The sequence below is a fragment of the Zootoca vivipara genome, chromosome 15 (genome assembly GCF_963506605.1).
Source record: "Zootoca vivipara chromosome 15, rZooViv1.1, whole genome shotgun sequence".
NCBI lineage: Eukaryota > Metazoa > Chordata > Lepidosauria > Squamata > Lacertidae > Zootoca > Zootoca vivipara.
This window is the reverse complement of record NC_083290.1, coordinates 18480405-18498228: the sequence shown is the minus strand read 5'-3', so window position 1 is coordinate 18498228 and position 17824 is coordinate 18480405. Positions and strand designations below refer to the sequence as shown.

Sequence of the window (17824 nt, the reverse complement as noted above, 5' to 3'; positions counted from 1 at the left end):
GTACTCTGCATAATCGGAACACAACATAACAATGTTTTTCTAGATTTTCTCGTACACAGGACCCGGTTGTTAAACCACTGGGAACTGTAGCTCTGGGAGAGGAATAGGGGCCTCCAACCAAGCAGTTCGAAAGCACGTCAAAGTGCAAGTAAATAAATAGGTACCGCTCCAAGCGGGAAGGTAAACGGCGTTTCCGTGTGCTGCTCTGGTTCGCCAGAAGCGGCTTTGTCATGCTGGCCGCATGAAAAGATTCCAAGAGCTCTGCCCAGGTAAAGGAATAATATTTAGAAAGTTTTAAGTTGATAATAATAAGACAAATTCCAGTAGCAATCCAGTTTTTAGAAATCCAGGACAAGGCCCTGTTTCGGATTATTCTTCATCAGCTCTAGTTTCATAGTTTCAAGGTCAAAGCATAGCATTCATGTTTTTCCTGTCCTTCCTTGGAGAGCTGAGAAAATCAAATGAAAAGATTCCAAGAGCTCTGGCCAGGTAAAGGAATGATTTTTAGAAAGTTTTAAGTTCATAATAATAAGACAAATTATTCCTTTACCTGGCCAGAGCTCTTGGTATCTTTTCATTTGATTTTCTCAACTCTCCAATGCTGGCCACATGACCTGGAAGCTGTACACCAGCTCCCTCAGCCAATAACGTGAGATGAGCGCCGCAACCCCAGAGTCCCTTTACCTTTACCTTTACTTACTCTCTGCACCTTTAACTGCACTAAAATTCCCAGGAGTCTATGGGGGAAGCCACAGCTGTTTAAAGTGTCATGCTACTGCAGCGGGGTGGGGGGACATGTCACCTTCCAGGCGCTGCTGAGCTACAGCTCCCAGCCATTGGGCCGTGCTGGCTGGGTCTGCTGGGAATACCACAGCAGGAAGGTAATAGGTTCCCCACTCCTCCCCGCCACCCCAATTCACAGGCAGCTCAGCTAACTCCACGATGGGATGGGTCTTTCATGCAGAAATCCTTTGCTTCAATTGCTATCCTTATTATAACAAGCTGTGGTGGTTTCCTAGCTTTGTGCAAGACCACAGCGCCATCTGCTGGAGGGGGAAGCACCAGCAGGATAGATTATTGTTTTCCCCCCTTAACGTTTAATCATTATTCTTGTATGATCATAAAAATAGCCTGCTGGATCAGGCCAAATCCTCATCTGGTCCAGCACTCCGCCCTCACAGTGACAAACCACCATGGTCAACAAATATAGGTCCCTAAACCAGGGGGTTGAGCTAAATGACCTTTGAGGTTTCTCTCCCACTTCTCTGATTCCCATTCTCGCATTTAAAAAGTTCTGCTTTTAAAAAAAAGGAAAGGAAAGGGCAATGTACTGTATTGAGATCCTTTTTGTTACAAACACTTCAACACCTTTTGATGTTATCAAACGAGACTAACATTCTGTACAAAAAAAGTTGGGTTTTAATGCAGATTAAAAATCACCAGACATAACAATCTCAGTTCAGACCTTCAACAGCAAAAAGGGTGTCACGTTTCCATTTAGATGTATTTACAGTGTTATTTTCTTTTTAAAAGGTACAATATTTACATAAACAACAGAAAGTTGAAAGTCAACTCATTTAAAAATAATTCTACATTGTCTTTAAAAAAATAAAAGATAAATTATTGGCGGGGGGGGGGGTCCCCTTATCTGTCCCTTCTTGTGGCTTCATTTTGCAAAAAATGGAAATCACCGGTGCATTTCCTAGATTATTAAATACCCTTTTGAAAATGCAAATAGACACTTTTCCTATTTTAGAAAACTACTCCTTTTTTGTTCCCTGCTTATTTTTTCCACATCTATAAGCTAGACCAACAATGGGCGAAATACCAGATATATGGAGCGAGTATAGCAGAGGTTCATAGAGAAAACATTTTATCATTATAAAAACAAAACAAAAACACAATTAGGCACAAAAAAGGGGAAACCTGCTTAGGGAGTGTAGAGAAAGACAGTCTCTCCCTATAGCGTCCTCTATATTCCTCTCCCCATATCTATCTCTACTTTTGTGTGCTTATTACCCAAGGCCCCACCTGCCCCACACATTCAAGGAACTATGTACCACTTTTAAAGAGTCATGGCTTCTTCCCCATAAAAACCGGAAACGGCCATTTGTTCAGGGGGCAGAGCTGTTATGAGATCCCTATTCTCCCCTCATAGAGCTGGAATTCCCAGAGGGATGTAGCTCTGGAGGGAGAACAGGGGGGTCTCCAAACACCGCGCTGCCCCCTTAACAAACTACAGCTCCCAGGATCCTTTGTGGGGAGCCATGAATGTTCAAAGTGGAAAGACGCCGGTTTAAATGTGCAGGGCACATGGCCCCCACCCCAATATCCTTTGCTCCGTACTGCTGCTACACAATCAGGGGTTCCACCATGTTAAAAGGTGTTCTCTGCATTGCTATACAGCACCCGCAGACAGAAAAAAGGACCCCCTACAGTCACCCACCGACACCAAAAACAGAAACGAAACTTCAGCATCACATGCCGAGATCCGTACATTAAACAACGATATACATTTAAGGCACATATTGGCAATGCCATTCTGACCCATAACAGGCCAGAAAAATCTCATTCATGCACGCATACAAATGGGTTCTCTCTCACTTTCGCACACACTCTATGGCTCTACCGACATCCACCCTATTTTAAAAGGAAAACAAAGCAGGGGGGTGAACTGAAAAGTGAAGCCAGTATCTTCCCCCCCAACCCTTCACAAAACCCAGACTCAGAATGTTCTCCTAAGGCAGAGGTGGAGAAGGTATGGCTCTCTTGGGTGCTGATGGACCCAACTCCCATCATCCCCAACCACTGGCCCTGCTGGGGCCGAGTTGGAGTCCTTCGGCAACATCTGGAAGGCCACAGCTTCCCCACAAAACTACACAACTCCCATCATCCCTAGCTAGCAAGACCAGTGGTCAGGAATGATGGGAGTTGTAGTCCCAAAACATCTGGAGGCACACTGGTTGAGAAACACTGAACTATAGTGTCTGAGTGTATTGCACCAGCTGGATCCTTGAGAATAACCCAGTGGAGGGAGGCTACAAGTCCCAGAAGGTCATTCTTGGGATCCAGCAGTGCAGGATCAGGACACCTGGAACTTCCTGCATGTCCCAGCAGTCACCTGGTTTAGAATCCTTCTTGCTCAAGGGGGGGATACAGGATTCTGAGACACAGACAATGCCCCTCGGTTCTTAAAAAAAGCCAATATCTGAAATATTGAGGTCTGAGACTCCTTTCTATTCACTCTCAACACCTGCACCCTCAGTTAGAACAGGGATGTTTTTAACCTTTGCAAAAAGCAACTGCTTTGCAAGAGAGGATCCCCCTTGTGATATTTTCGGAGCTATTGCTGCCCACTTAGGGCTGCGAGATGTTCCAACAGGTCTTCCGTAGGAGGAGCCCAACAGTCTCATCTTTCGTTTTAGGCTTTCCGCGTCAAAGTCATCAGTGCAGGTTTAGACAAGGTAGAAGTCAAGGCGGTGTCAGTTACATAAACTTGCAAGGAGAAGAAACAGTATTGCAGGATGTTGGGGGGGGGGGAATAGTACTGACCCAAAGATATATATACCTTTTAACTAGCCGATGGGCAGAGACATCTGCAGCCAGAGCCATTATCCCAGGGAGTCAGGTGAGGAAAGAGACACAATGAGCTCAAGGCAGGCAGGCAGGGAATGAAGTCTAAGGTGTGCCCCAGGTAGGCAAAGCTTAATGGGGCAGGTGCTGGATACCCTAATCCTAAGCCCCTGAACACATTTTATGGGACCTGTGATGGGGCTTCAGGTGCAGAAGGCAGCCTGCCTGAATAGACAACCTACTGCAACAAGGAAATTAAAACTTGGCAGACGGGAAAGGACTGGATGGAGGTAAGACCACCCATTTATATCTCAGTTACCTTTATAACTGGAGAACTTTGCAGTTAACTCTGCACTTAATGTCGTAATATCAAGCACACCTTTTCGGGGGAGGCGACACAATACCAAGATGAAATAGCAGATTTGATCCTATTAGCCAAGGCATTTTTCCATCAAACCAGCCACCTTTGGGAGATGGGGTGTTGTTAACAAATGTCTTATCTGGCAGGGGGTGATGGATAAATACACCGGCCTGCAATATTAATATATCTGGGTGTGTTTGAAGTCTGGGGAAAGAGCACAGAAGACAGGCAACCTCTCCGATCTATCAGCTGCTTTGAAAAACAAACAACTTTCTGGGAACTATCCTATTCACAGCGGGAATCCTGGTGGGGTTTTTCGGGAATGGGGGGAGAAGAGGAGAAAAGGGAAGACATCACACATGCTACAGCAGACCAGATGGGTCCTAAAAACACAGAACGACACGTCATTTTATCCTCTCTCTCTCTCTCTCTCTCTCTCTCTCTCTCTCTCTCTCACACACACACACACACACACACACACAAAGTGCCCACTTGGTGTTCACTTAAGGCTACTTGGCCCTCATGCTGCCAACTAGTGGTCATTTAGGGGTACCGCACCTACCGGGCCCCTGCCTCAGGCGGCCTGCACTGGAGGTACCAGCTCCCTTGCAGATTTAAAGCAGGTTCACATTAAACTTATTTCAGAAAGTCTCTGGAGCCGAAGAGCATGAGCAGCAGAGGGGAGCTCTCAAAGTGGCAACTGCCCATCCAATTGGCCGCATACAGTGAATCCAGGAGTGTCACTGGTTTCATTTGGGGGGGGGGCGAGAAGGAATTAGAGGAGCGAACAAGATTTGCAGAACCCCCTCCATATCACAGGGGAATGTCTTCAGCTGCAAGCTTGATAGACCCAGAGAAAAAAGGAGAGTCGTATGAACCGTCCCAGTGGCCGCAGCCACCTACACGCCAGTGTTCTCTTTGATCCAGGCCCGCAGTGCCGAAACACGAGTGTACATTCCTGGCTTGTTCCTCTGGGCACAGCCTTCCCCCCAGCTGACCACACCAGCCAGGAACAATGTGTTGTTGGCCTCCAAGCTGACCAGTGGCCCACCGGAGTCTCCCTGCAAAGAGACAAGAGCACACATGCTCAGAACATAGGCTTCCACCTCTTTCCACAATTGGTTGATTTGTATGTGCAGGGGGTGGGTGGGTAGGTAGAAGTTTATGCATAACAACTTAAAGCTCCAGAAATCAAGCATTGCTGCGACCACCCAATCACCGTACGAGGGTAGCTGAATGATATCCGCCTGTATTTGCGTTGCAATAAATAGAGCAATGCCGCCTTTCGGTCTACCTCCTCTTTGGCTAGGTTTCGCACTCTGTGTGAAAGTGTGAAAGTTGTCCAGCTGTAGCTCAGGAGAGACCAGCATTTGCACCAAATGGCCTCTCTGGTGCACTGTGGCTCTGGTGGGGTTCCTGTGCCCCTCGGTTGGGTTTGGGCATCTCCAAGGGAGAAGAAGCTGGGATTGCAAGGCGAGGCAATGAGGCAGGGGTGTCACTGCGGACAGCAGAGCCTGTGGGCTGCAGCCAACCAAGTTCTACTCAAGAGTATGCGCACTGAAATTATGCATGGCATGGAAATGCCGGGGGTGAATGCCTTGTGAATGCAGCAAAAATAATAAAATAAAATAAATCTCAGTTTCACATATGCATTCATAGGGTCTGAACTGGCAGCAACTGACCAGCGATGAGACCCTGAAGTCGTAGTAGATCAGGCATCCCCAAACTTCAGCCCTCCAGATGTTTTGGACTACAATTCCCATCTTCCCTGACCACTGGTCCTGTTAGCTAGGGATCATGGGAGTTGTAGGCCAAAACATCTGGAGGGCCGCAGTTTGGGGATGCCTGTAGTAGATAGTTCAGTGTGGGGGCAGCTAGGGAAAAGGCAAATTCTGTGGTGGGGAAACTGAAAATAAAACTACCGATATCACAGTGCAGTTCTTCTTATTAAATAGGTTGCTATTTAATTGCAGCGCATTGCATGTTTTGTGTTGCCCGTTTTCAAGCTTTTCTGGTTTTAAACGGCCTTCCTGTGCTGCATTTTGTTTCGTCGAGTCGCCTTGAGACTTTTCACTGCAGCCTCCCTTGATTAGTTAAAGTAAGAAAGAAGTCGGCAGGGCTGTATTCCGAGCTCTCCACAGCCACGCCCCCCCCTCTCTCCCTGTGGACCATTCCTACCTGGCAGGCATCTTTCCCGCCTGTGAGGACCCCGACACACATCATGCGCTCCGTCACGTCATTGGGCACCATCAGGGACTTGCACACGGTCTGGTTGATGACACGGATTTCCAGCTTCTGCAAGATGCTGGCCCCGTTTCCTGCAGAGGAGGACCACAGAGGAGTTACATGGGAGCAGGGATATCGTTTATTCAGGATGCTCTTTTAAGCATTAAAAAAAAAGGTAAAAGTAAAACAAGCCCTACTAAGTGTGCAATGGATTCTCCGATTACAAGTCACCCAGATACACAACCCCCACAAAAAACTCTTAAATGCCTTAAGAGATGCCACTGGTTCTGGCCCTCTAGTTGCATCAGGGTGGAAGAACTCAGAAGCTGCTGCTCCCTTTAACGTAAAATGTTGCCTACGATAACTTTTACGTAGTCTGGAGCAACTTTGTAAGATTATACAAACAATGAGGCATACTGCGGAATGGTGCCTATGGTCTCCAGCAAGGCCTCCCAAACGTGGGTCTCCAGCTGTTTTTGAACTACAACTCCCATCATCCCTAGCTAGCAAAGACCAGTGGTCAGAGATGATGGGAACTGTAGTCCGAAAACAGCTGCAGACCCAAGTTTGGGGGAACTCTGGTCCCCAGCGTAGTTTGCCGTGCACGAAACACATATTTTAATTAGCATTTGCTGGTTCTTTCCTCCTGTCTTTATATAAACCCTGCAAGACCATTACTGCTGCTGATACAATATATATTTTCACTTGTGGACAAGAGTCCAAGCGACAGAGGTTATCGTGTATCATTTTGTGCTTGTTAAGGTTGTCATGATTTTAGCATATACACTCTTGATAAACCCACCACTGGGGTGGATTCGGAGATGACTCTCGTTTTATCTTTGTTTATACACACACACACTGAATTACACATACACACACACCGTATTTTCCCATCTATAGGACAGCCTCTATTTTGGGGGACTCCGATATGAGAAAATGGGAGGAGATGGCCTTCGTGTATAAGACCCCCCCCACACACATTTTTTACATTAATTTTAAGGGGGAAAATCTAGTCTTATACACAGAAAATACTGTGTGTGTGTGTGTGTGTGTGTGTGTGTGTGTGTGTAATGTTGCCTTCTTCCACCAAACTGCAGATCTGCCCTTGTTTTACTCCCCTCGCCACCGCCTCTGAGTTGGAATCATAGAACTGGAGGGCACCAAGAGTCGTCTAGACCAAAGACATACAACACCCCCCCCTTCACAGCAAATAAAGGAGAACCTACACAAACAAAGCTGACATCAAGCCCTACATATATTAAGCAAAACAGAAACATCGTCACCTAATCCCACCCACCCCATCCACCCCCTATCCACCTCGTTTTCCCTCTTTCTTCTTAGTGTCTTAACAAATGAAACTGATTTGCGAAAATGATACATGTAAAAATATGAGAGACACTGCACACACCTTTGTAATTCAAGAAATCTTTAATAAAAAATACTTTAAAACACACACACCCCAACTCACCTGACTCTTGAGTGGCTCCCCATCCCGTCACCCAGAGGGATTTGCCAACGGGGAAGTCATGGGTGACATCAGGCAAGCAGATAGGCTGGATGTATTTGTTGAACTCGACCGGGCTGGCCAGCTCTGCTACAGCAATGTCGTTGTCGTAGCTGGCGTCATTGAAGTACGGGTGGCGGATGACCCTCTTCAGGCCCCGCTGCTGAACGTTGCTGTTGCTCCTGTCCCCCTGGTCGAGAAGCCCCATGTAGGCTGTTATCGTCCTGTGGTCCAAATGCCTGCGGAGGAATTGCCAGGTAAGAAGATCAGAGGGCGCTCTGTTCTTTTAGAGGGGGTAACCATTATGCCACGCATGCTGCAGCACTCAAGTTTGTGCCACACCCCTGACTCCCCCCCCCCCAAAAAATGTGCCCACTGGCCCAAAAAGGTTGGCAAGAAGCGCTAAAACTCATCTAAAGAATTGCTAGCACCTCACCTATGGCCTTTTGGTAATTCCAATAATGCCGGTGGTAAAAAGTATAGCCAGTCTGGTAAAGCATGATCTCATCTTGTATGCCATTAACTTGTGCGACATCAACTATACACGGCTGGTGGAAGTCACAGAAGTTAGATCCAAGGAAGGCGGCGAGCTTAGAAGCTCTATCTATGCTGGGTCTGCTTGGGTTGCCAAGTGCGAAAAGAGCTTAGAAGCTCTCCGCCTTGCTTGCCGGACGAGGTCCCCTTGGCACAGGGGCTGTCGGTGTGCTGAAAATTCTCTCCTCTCCCCCCCCCAATCCATTGGCGGAGGTGGCTCCAATTATTTGGGTATGCATGATTTTCGTGTCTACACTGAACCCTTCAAACCAAACCCCCGGATAAGATGCACCCATGGTACATTGCAGAAGAAGCTTTGTCTTAAGAGAACGGTAGCTTTCCAAAATTATTTGCAAAGCCCTCAATGGAGGGGAAACTGGAAGCAGACAATCTCCTGGGTCACAGTTTCTTCTGGTTCAGGGGTGCCAGCTCCTAGGGGGCAGGTGTCTTCAGCCCCCTCAGTATGTGCTAGCAGGAGGCTGGGCCCCCTTGATGTTGAAGGGGCAGAGAATGTGGGGCAGTGTGGTTCAGTGGCTAGCTCCTCCTGAGCGCGAGAGAGGAAGCTGCGCTGAGCTCCATGCTCCACCTCCTCCTGGCATCAGGAGAGCAACATGTGCATGACATCACAGATGCACAACACGCACCAGGGGCATGACGTTGTGTGCATGCAACACGTGTCACGCTCATAACAGCACATGTGCCTCAATGCACGCTGGCCCCCTCTCAATCTTGTTCTGAGCTCCTGTTCAGGTCTGAACAGAGACCCAACCTTAAAACGGCACCACCCCATGCTCCACTGGACTCAATATACTCCCAGCACACTGCGCAAAGGACCCAGAAGCCTCACCCTCAGGTTCAAGCGTATATGGAGAACGTAAGCCAGCCCGTTACTGGATAAATCCTAGATCTCTACCCACCTCTTCCAGTCATCCTGGAAGCAATGCGCAGCAGACACCACCCAATTCTGAGAGATCAAGGAGGCCCCGCAGAAATGACCAGTGTCCTTGGTGTGGAAGCTGACCTGCCACGGCCACTCGCCCTGGTCGGAGTCCTCCCCACCAACAATCCGTGACTGCTTGCTGTAGAAGCGCTTGCCGCAGTCTGGAAGGAGCAAGATTCAGAACACCAGCGCGTTAGTACATTTGCCCTCCTGCAATCCCCAAGCAACATCACACATCACTCCTGCTTCTAGACCCTAATAGAAGGGGCAGGGAGTCCTTGGCCCCTTCCAGGTGCTGCTGAACTAAAACTCCCAGCATCCCTGCTCATCGGCCACACGGGTTGGGAGTTGTAATCCACCAATATCCAGAAAGCCACAGGTTTCCCAGCCTTGCCTCCAAATGCTTCTGCAAAATTAACTGGCAGCTAGAGGGCTGTCATTGCATGCATTTGCAAAACAGGCGAAAGAGGCTTGCAGCAGGAATGTTTAGCATTTATATATTGATTGAACCCTTGGAAGGGTTTCACATGCATTATCATACTGCTACAACAATCCTAGAAGGCAGCCTATTGTTGCTCCTGAAGGAACGTCTCCACCTCCATCATTCAGCCCGGACACTGAGGTCCAGCGCCGAGGGCCTTCTGGCAGTTCCTTCCCTGCAAGAACTGAGGTTACTAGAGGGCCTTCTCGGTGGTGGCGCCCGCCCTGTGGAACGCCCTCCCATCAGATGTCAAGGAAATAAACAACTATCTGGCTTTTAGAAGACATCTGTAGGCAACCCTGTATCGGTTAAAACATTAACGTCTAATGTTTTACAATTTTTTGATGTGCTGTAAGCCGCCCAGAGTGGCTGGGGAAACCCAGCCAGATGGGAGGGGTATAAATATTATTCTTGTTGTTGCTGCTGTTCTCTGTTAAATTTGTGGTGTGAGTGACATTCCAGTCAAGTACTCTTGGGCTGCTGGCCCTCTGCTAGACATGCAAGAGTGCGTCTCAGGTCACCGGCTTCCCAAAATCTGACAGCTTAGAACCATAACTTACTGCAACTGTCCTCGTCCGAGTTATCACTGCAGTCCTTAATCCCATCACATTCCGGGTTCTTCTTGCTCAAGCACTGGTTGTTGCGGCACTTGTAGGTGTACGTTTTGCAGGAGACGGTGTCCGCTGCAAGCAAACCACAGGCAAGGAGGCTCAGCGCCAGGAAACCACTAGCACAGCAGCATTCCCTGAGCTAAGCACAGAGAGATCCACGTCCACAGAGGATCTTGGTTGCTTCCGGTAAGAATCTCCCTGCTGGGGAAATTCAGAGCAGAGCAGAGGAGAGGGGCTTCCCTGGAAACAACCATCCTCCTCGTGGGGAAAGGCTGTTTGCTGCCGTGCATGTTTCTATTGTTATTCGTTTCACAAAATTTATGCAATGCTCGACTGTTTTGTTCTTGTTTTTAAACACCCTCAAAGCGATTTGCAAAAAATAAAAAAAGGATAGAAAATTTCACAGCCCTACTTTGAAACATACAAACATTGAGACGCTAAAACAGATTAAAGCTATGTCAACTTTATAAGCATATCTGGGTAGGCTTGTTTAAACAAGAATGTTTTTAGCAAGCACCGGAAAGAGCACAGTGAAGGCACCTGCTTGATATCAAGAGGCAGGGAGTTCCAAGGGTAAGTTCTGCCCCCTATACAGCTAAGGCACTGGGATTTCAGAAAACCAGAACAAATACTGGGACACTGGTGTGTGGGTGGGGGGTTGCCTATCTGTCTCCCCTGCTGCCAATGAAACCCCCTCCTCAAATCGCAGGAAGGACAGGAAGGCTGCACTCTGCCTCTGGATTCTAAAAGCAGACCTCAACTAGTGCTTTATGCATAGTGCATAAAGCAAATTTCCCCCAGTTTTCTGGCTATTTCCTTTCATTTATTTACTACCTTTTTCTCTGAGGGACTCAAGGTGGTGTACACAGTTCTTTCCCCCTCACCAATGTATCCCCACAACAACCCTGGGAGGTAGGTTCGGCTGAGAAATGTTGAATGGCCCAAGGTCATACCCAGGGAGCTTCATGGCCAAGTGGGGGAGATTTGAACCCTGCTCCCTCCCAGGCCAAAGCGGTGCCGTCCCTAGCAACTGACTGCAAGTCCTGTTCTGAGGACCTTGGCGTAGCGGGGGTTGCTGGTGCCCCCTGAGACTGGCAGGGTGGAAGGCAAAGAAACCAACAGTAGGGGGGGCACCAGAGCTGACGATGGGCAGAGCCAGGGCAGTCTCGAGCAGGTCGGGCGCCCTGGTGCTGAGGGGCGGAGATCGCTCCGGCGCCCCCACCCTCGCAGGATGCAGCATGGCTTCCGCACAGCGCCCCGCCTACCAGCCCTGGCGCCCCGCGCCACCGGGACTCTACCTGGAGCCGGCCCTGGGCAGAGCCAACTAATTTGAGTTTTGCCTCCCTCCTTCTCTTCCCTGCCAAGTTCTACAAGGGCAAGAGTGAAGCTGATGGGCAGGGATTCGCACCCTCGACTGGCTGGAAGGGAGAAGGCAGGCGTCTGGGGGCTGGCAGAGGGCAGAAAGAGGGAGCTGGGCCAACAGACCCTCCTAACCCAATGATTTCCTACAGCTCCCCTTGGTGCTAAGATTCATACCACGGCCACAGCTCCCCTCGTCGCTGCCGTCACCGCAGTCATCCTTGCCATCGCATTTCTTGCTCTCCGGGATGCAGTTGCCATTGCCGCACCGGATGTTATTTGCCGGACATTCTGCCCAACAGAAGGAGAAGCCACACGTCAAAATTGCAAAAACATAGAATAAGGCACCCGCACAGGTCCCTGGCACAGGGACAGGCCCCCCTTGGCCTCACATCACTGTGACCAAGACCCCCTCCCCAGGCACCCTGCATCCACACTCACTGCACTCGGCCTCATCGCTGCCGTCCCCGCAGTCGTCCATGCCGTCGCAGAACCATAATTTCGGCTTGCAATAACCGTTCCGGCATCTGAACTGCTTCTCGCTGCAAGCTGGGAAGAAGGAGACAGAGAAGCAGTTAAGAGACGCAGCGCAACCTGGTGGATTTACAGAGCAACAGGGCCCCACAGAGCGTCAGATATGGGATGGCTGAAGTAAAGGTTGGGAGAACCCAACGCTTCCACAAAGAGACATGAAGGGAAGCATGCAAAAAGCAGGAAAAATACACTGGTGCTGGTCCAGTGCTTGTCCTACTCAGAGTAGTCCCATTGAAATCTATGAGCATGAGTAGTTATTTTATGTCTGGTTTTTTGTTTCGTTTTTACAATAATCAATAATTTTATATCGACTATGTAGATCGTCCTCAGATCCTGTTTTGCAGAATTTTGTATAGCTTGCTTTTAAAAAGAAAAAGAGGTTTTTTTAAGTCCATTGACTTCAATGGGTCTGCTCTGAGGAGGACCAGCATTAGAGACAATCCTCTTGGGTTTTTTCCTCAACAGGCTCAGGTTTCTGGAGCCTTTTAATTTATTTATCACATATTTTCCCTACCTTTTCCTCCAAGAAGCTCAAGGTGGCATACATGGCTCCTCCCCACATTCAATTCCCCACAATGAACACAGTGAGGTAGGATAGGCTGAGAGGCAGTGAAAGGCACAAGATCTCACTCAGTGAGCTTCATGGCTGAGTGAAGATTCAAACTCTGGTCTCCCAGGTCCTAGATGAAAGGCAGTGGCCTCTCTATGTTCTTTCTATGGCAGATCAGGACTTGCCCTTCAGCGAAGCTATGCCATTCATCTTTTGTGCCAAAAGGTCTAGAAGCTACCCTTCACCATAGCAATTGAGTTTGGTGCTGGCCACAGAATTCACCACCCAGAGAATCATGGCTTTAATTTGCTTTATTTTAAAAGCAAGTTTCTAGACCATATGATGGCAAACATACCCGTCAAAGGATGTAGAAGACATTGCCTGCCAAAACCTCCTAGGTCGGCAGGTAGGTTGGGGTGTGGAAATTGGGATTTCCAGGGGTTTTATACAGAAACATATATTTTTTTGGCACTCCCAACAGCTCATCTTTGGAACAGTTTTGCAAACCGTATGAGGCATAGTCCAATTTGCACACTTTCACTTGGTGGCAGAAACCAGATCCACTATAATGCAAGATCAAGGCATAAAACATGCATAGCCCCGTTCCATATCCACATTTCCAAATTCTCTAAAGGGAGCTGAGCAGAGAAGAAGGACTCACTGCAGTTTTTCTCGTCGCTGGCATCCGTGCAATCATTGTAGCCATCGCAGCGCAGCGTCTTGGCGATACAGCGGCCGGTGTTGCAGGCAAATTTGCCTGGACAGGCTACAGGTCAGAAATTGGGGTGAGGGGAGAGAGGAGAGGTGCATTAAGTCTTGCAAACAGTGCAGAGTACCAATTCCCTGCCTCCTTTTTCAATGGGATGTTTTCAGTCTGCCCCACGGGAGGTCTCTTTCCCCTGGGAAAAGTCTCTTCCCCTTGCAAGTGCTAAGGCCGCCCTTGGATGCAAGAAGCTGGAAAAGGAATCTCAGAAGTTACTTCTGAACATGCAAAGGGAATGCGGTCAAGACCCCTTCTTTTCTCCTTCCTCCAAGCAGTGCTCCATGCGATGAACCTCTTCCATGCCCTCCTTCGTCATTTAAAAGGTCCAAATGCTTTGTCTCGCCCCCCCACCCCACATCTGACCCACCCACCCCACTCCCAGCACCTCACCCCCAACCTCACAGAATTCCCACTTACGGTCGTTGGATTGGTATGACATGAACTCTGCCGAAAAGCCGCTGTCTACAAACGAAAGATCCGAATGGAAACGGACGGAAATCTTATTGGTTTTGCTCAATACCACAAATTGATTCTTCTCGCCACAGTACCTGAAGGGATCACACAGAGGCAGGGAGCTAATGAGAGGAGAGGTGGTCCTCTTTTTAAGACAACATCATTCCAAACACAGACACTGAGGTGGACGGGGGTCTCCCCATTCCTCCCCACCTTAAGAGACCAAGCCCATTGCACAATACAGTATATACAAAACTAGTCTTGCCCAGTGACCGAATTGCTGCACTAAGGAGCTTGTTTCCCTGAACAGTGTGGGAACCTAAGGCTCTCTCCAGAACCTCCTTGCCCCATCTGAGCCTGCCTGTGCATTGATCTCGGCCTCAGATGCTCTGCTCTCCATCCTGTCGCCATCAGAGGTTCAATGGAAAGCATAGCAGACGGGAGCTTTTTAGTGGTAGCCCCACAGCCAGGTTCTCTGAAAACCTATTTGTATATATGCCTTTGCCAACACACACTATGACTCCCATCATCCCTAATCATTGGCCATGCCGTCTTGGGCTTTTTAGATGAAAGCAGTGCTCTTTATGTTAAACTACCGTATTTGCCGTTTTAAGCTGTTTTAATACACTGTTTGCCATTCCTCTTTAAAAAAAACTACGTTTTGTTTTGCTTTTTTTCTAATTGCTTTTATTAAACACTTTCTTGGGTTACAAAAGTACGCACAAAGCGTCTCTGCTTTCAGTTCATAAGAGCCCTTTTTGGAACCGGTGTCTTTAATGCCCATTTATTCCAGAGCTGCAGCAGTCTGCAGATATTTTCCAACTCAGGATGCAAACCCTGTCTAGCCCCACTGCCAATAGGAGGAGCAGCTGGAGAGAGAGGTGCCACAACAGCATCCCGGGGGATGCCGAGGCCATGTGGAGGAGCAGTGCCCCTGAGCCAAGCTGGCCTTGACCCTGCCCTGCCCCAGGATGGGACCCTGATGCCTTTTAGGCAGGAAGCCAGGTCTCTTTCCTAACAACATTCACATTCCAGCTCCTTCTAAGAAATCACAGCCTCAGGGCAGGCTTCCTCAAACTCGGCCCTCCAGATGATTTTGGCCTACAACTCCCACGATCCCTAGCTAACAGGACCATTGGGTCAGGGATGATGGGAATTGTAGTCTCAAAACAGCTGCAGGACTTGGGGGTCCCCAGATCCAATAATTAGCTACAACTTTTTAAAAAAACCAAAAACACTTGTGCTTATTTATAACATAACAACAGGTGCCAAATAAAACAAAAGCAGAAACAAGACCTAAGCACATCGGAACAAAATTCCATACCAAAATCCAATGTGATAAATTAATACCACCAGGTTCCAAATGGGCTTACATTATCCTGCACTTTTTCCCCACCCCAAAACATTATATAAAGGCTCAGTTTCTCCATAAAGGCATCGCCCTGTTGTCTGCCCTCTCTATTTCTCACCATCTGTGTAAACCTAGCCATGCAGACCATGTCCCAGATTTTAGTTTCACCCCTTCTCCCCCCAGACCAGTTTTGGCACTTAGCTCTCTTACTTGACGTTGTTGACTTCCACATAGTCTTTGGGGCAGGAATTGAGTGGGGTCCCAGGCTCGGCAAGGAAGAAGTTGTTGAAGCGCACCTTCGCTCTCTTCTCCGTGGGGACCTGAGGACAAGATGGGGGGGGGGGGGAAGAGAGATGACGGACTCAGCTACACCTAGTCAATTATATCATTGTAACTGCATTACAAACATTTGACACCAGAGGGCGCAGAAGAGCAGCCCAAAGGCCCTATGGGATTTTTCATTATGAGCTTTAGAACGCATTTTTTTTCTTTCTATTTTAACTTTGCAAAGTTGTTATTGTACTTCACCAGATCTTAACCTATTACAGTATTTGTAAGAACGGATTCCAAATATCGTTGAATTTGTCCATGGCAAGTCTGTGTTACCATGCAAGTTGTTCATATGCTGCGAGTTTGTATACAGGTGAAACTCGGAAAATTAGAATATTGTCGAAAAGCGCATTTATTTCAGGAACGCAACTTAAAAGGTGAAAGCAATATATGAGATAGATGCATGACATGCAAAGCAAGATATGTCAAGCCTTTGTTATAATTGTAATTATTTGTTGTTAGGTGGGTCAATTATAAATGGAATGTAATTAATGAAATGTAATAGCGATGTTTATTTTTGTATTATTGTAACTGTTTGTTTTATTACTGTGGAATTTCCAAAAGAAAGCATTTGTAAAAATTAAAATTAAAATAAGCTGCATTACTGAAATAAATGCACTTTTTGACGACATTTTAATTTTCCAGTTTCACCTGTAAGTCTTCGATCGAATCATAGAAGGGAGCTGAATTTTTATTTTTCCGATTCATCAGTATTAGTTTCTTTGCCATGGAAAGGGCATGGAGAGTTCACTCATATTGTCCTTTTGTAAGGTTCGGAGGGCGGGGGGGCGCATATAATTCAAAAGGATATTTTGCTCTGTAAAAGTTAAGGTTGTTCTGTACAGTTCTGTTGATACTTTCAGTTACCTTCTGCCAAAAATCTTTCAATATAGGACCATGAAAAAACATATGTTTTAGAGGTTTATTATCCCTATTGCATCTCCAACTGTTGGATATCTTGGATAGCCCTTTTTAAAACAAACGTAAAAAATATTATTTTTTATTGTATGAGCCTCAATTTAATAGAACACATTTTCCTGCAACGTTTTGTAACGTTCCTGTAACTACATGTCCCTTTGGGTCCCTTCCGACTCTACGCCTCTGTGATTTCTTACAAAGCTAAGTTTTTCGTTTCCTTCATGCTCCCGAGCTACTTTGGTAACAGAGCATCAGATTAAAAAGAACCACCAGCACCATGTATCTTTCCTGGGAGTCGAATCACAGAATCCTAGAGTTGGAAGAGACCACAAGGGCCATCCAGTCCAACCCCCTGCCAAGCAGGGAACACCATCAAAGCATTCCTGACAGATATCTGTCAAGTCTCCGCTTAAAGACCTCCAAAGAAGGAGACTCCACCACACTCCTTGGCATCAAATTCCACTGTCGAACAGCTCTTACTGTCAGGAAGTTCTTCCTAATGTTTAGGTGGAATCTAACCAGGGCCTAAGAGCTCAGTGAGGCCGGAGGAACATCGCCCGGCTGCGAGTGCGAAGGCCGCTCCCCGCAAGGCCCTTTTCACCTGGCCAGACTCACCAGTCCTACTTAAGAGGCTCCTCATGAGGCTAGAGGAACATTGCCCGGCTATTGATTTGTTGATTTAATAGGCTGTAAGCCACTTTGAGATTTTTATTAAAAATATAAAGTGGTATAGAAATTTTTATAAATAAATAAGAGCAGCCTGCCAGACCAGAACAATGGGGCACAGACTCCTGCCCCCTTGTTTCCCCACAGCAGCCCACCTGAGCACATGCTTTGTAAACTAGAAGCCAGTAACACGGAAGCAAGCGCTATCCCGGCAATCAATTCCGCTTTAATTCTGGAAGTGGTTTTCACATTGTGGAAGCTCAGATATAACACGGAAATCAACAGTTAAGGGAAACGTCGAGAAAATGGAATGGGATACCCCATGTGAAAGCAGCCTTCTTTTGTTTGCTAAATTGTTTTGGGTGGTTTTTAAAATTTATTGGCGCGGCGTGCAAACTGCTTTCTTCCCCCAACACGCACACACACACAGAGCTGTGTGTTGCTTTGGGCCCACCTCGCTGTGGAAAGGCAGCAGATAAACTAAGTCAGGTCCAAGTAAGAAAGAAGGAGCTCTTACCACTATATTCCAGACACAATCTGTACCGGGAGGATAGTGGGCTGGGTAATAAGGGGAGGAGAAGGTTCCGGATGCTCCCGTCAAATCTGCGCCACAACCTAGAATAAATGGGGTGGAAGCAAACAAAGTGAGCCCTACTTACGAGGCTGCAAG

General features: G+C 47.6%; 1 protein-coding gene across 2 annotated transcripts in view; it reads right to left on the bottom strand.

Moving 5' to 3' along the window:
* Positions 1–919: 919 nt before the first annotated feature.
* The window catches only part of ST14 (ST14 transmembrane serine protease matriptase), a 43189-nt gene continuing 26284 nt past the window's right edge, over positions 920–17824 (bottom strand). The window contains exons 9-19 of one of the 2 annotated variants that reach the window (XM_035138937.2): positions 17672–17769; positions 15451–15560; positions 13854–13984; positions 13335–13439; positions 12031–12138; positions 11767–11880; positions 10180–10302; positions 9116–9299; positions 7629–7903; positions 6113–6252; positions 920–4995 (exon numbers count right to left, since the gene is read on the bottom strand). In XM_035138937.2, the coding sequence (XP_034994828.2) occupies positions 4834–4995; positions 6113–6252; positions 7629–7903; positions 9116–9299; positions 10180–10302; positions 11767–11880; positions 12031–12138; positions 13335–13439; positions 13854–13984; positions 15451–15560; positions 17672–17769 (1550 nt within the window). In that variant the 3' untranslated portion in view covers positions 920–4833. The remainder of the gene's footprint in view (positions 4996–6112; positions 6253–7628; positions 7904–9115; positions 9300–10179; positions 10303–11766; positions 11881–12030; positions 12139–13334; positions 13440–13853; positions 13985–15450; positions 15561–17671; positions 17770–17824) is intronic. The other variant, XM_035138938.2, reaches the window with a different exon arrangement.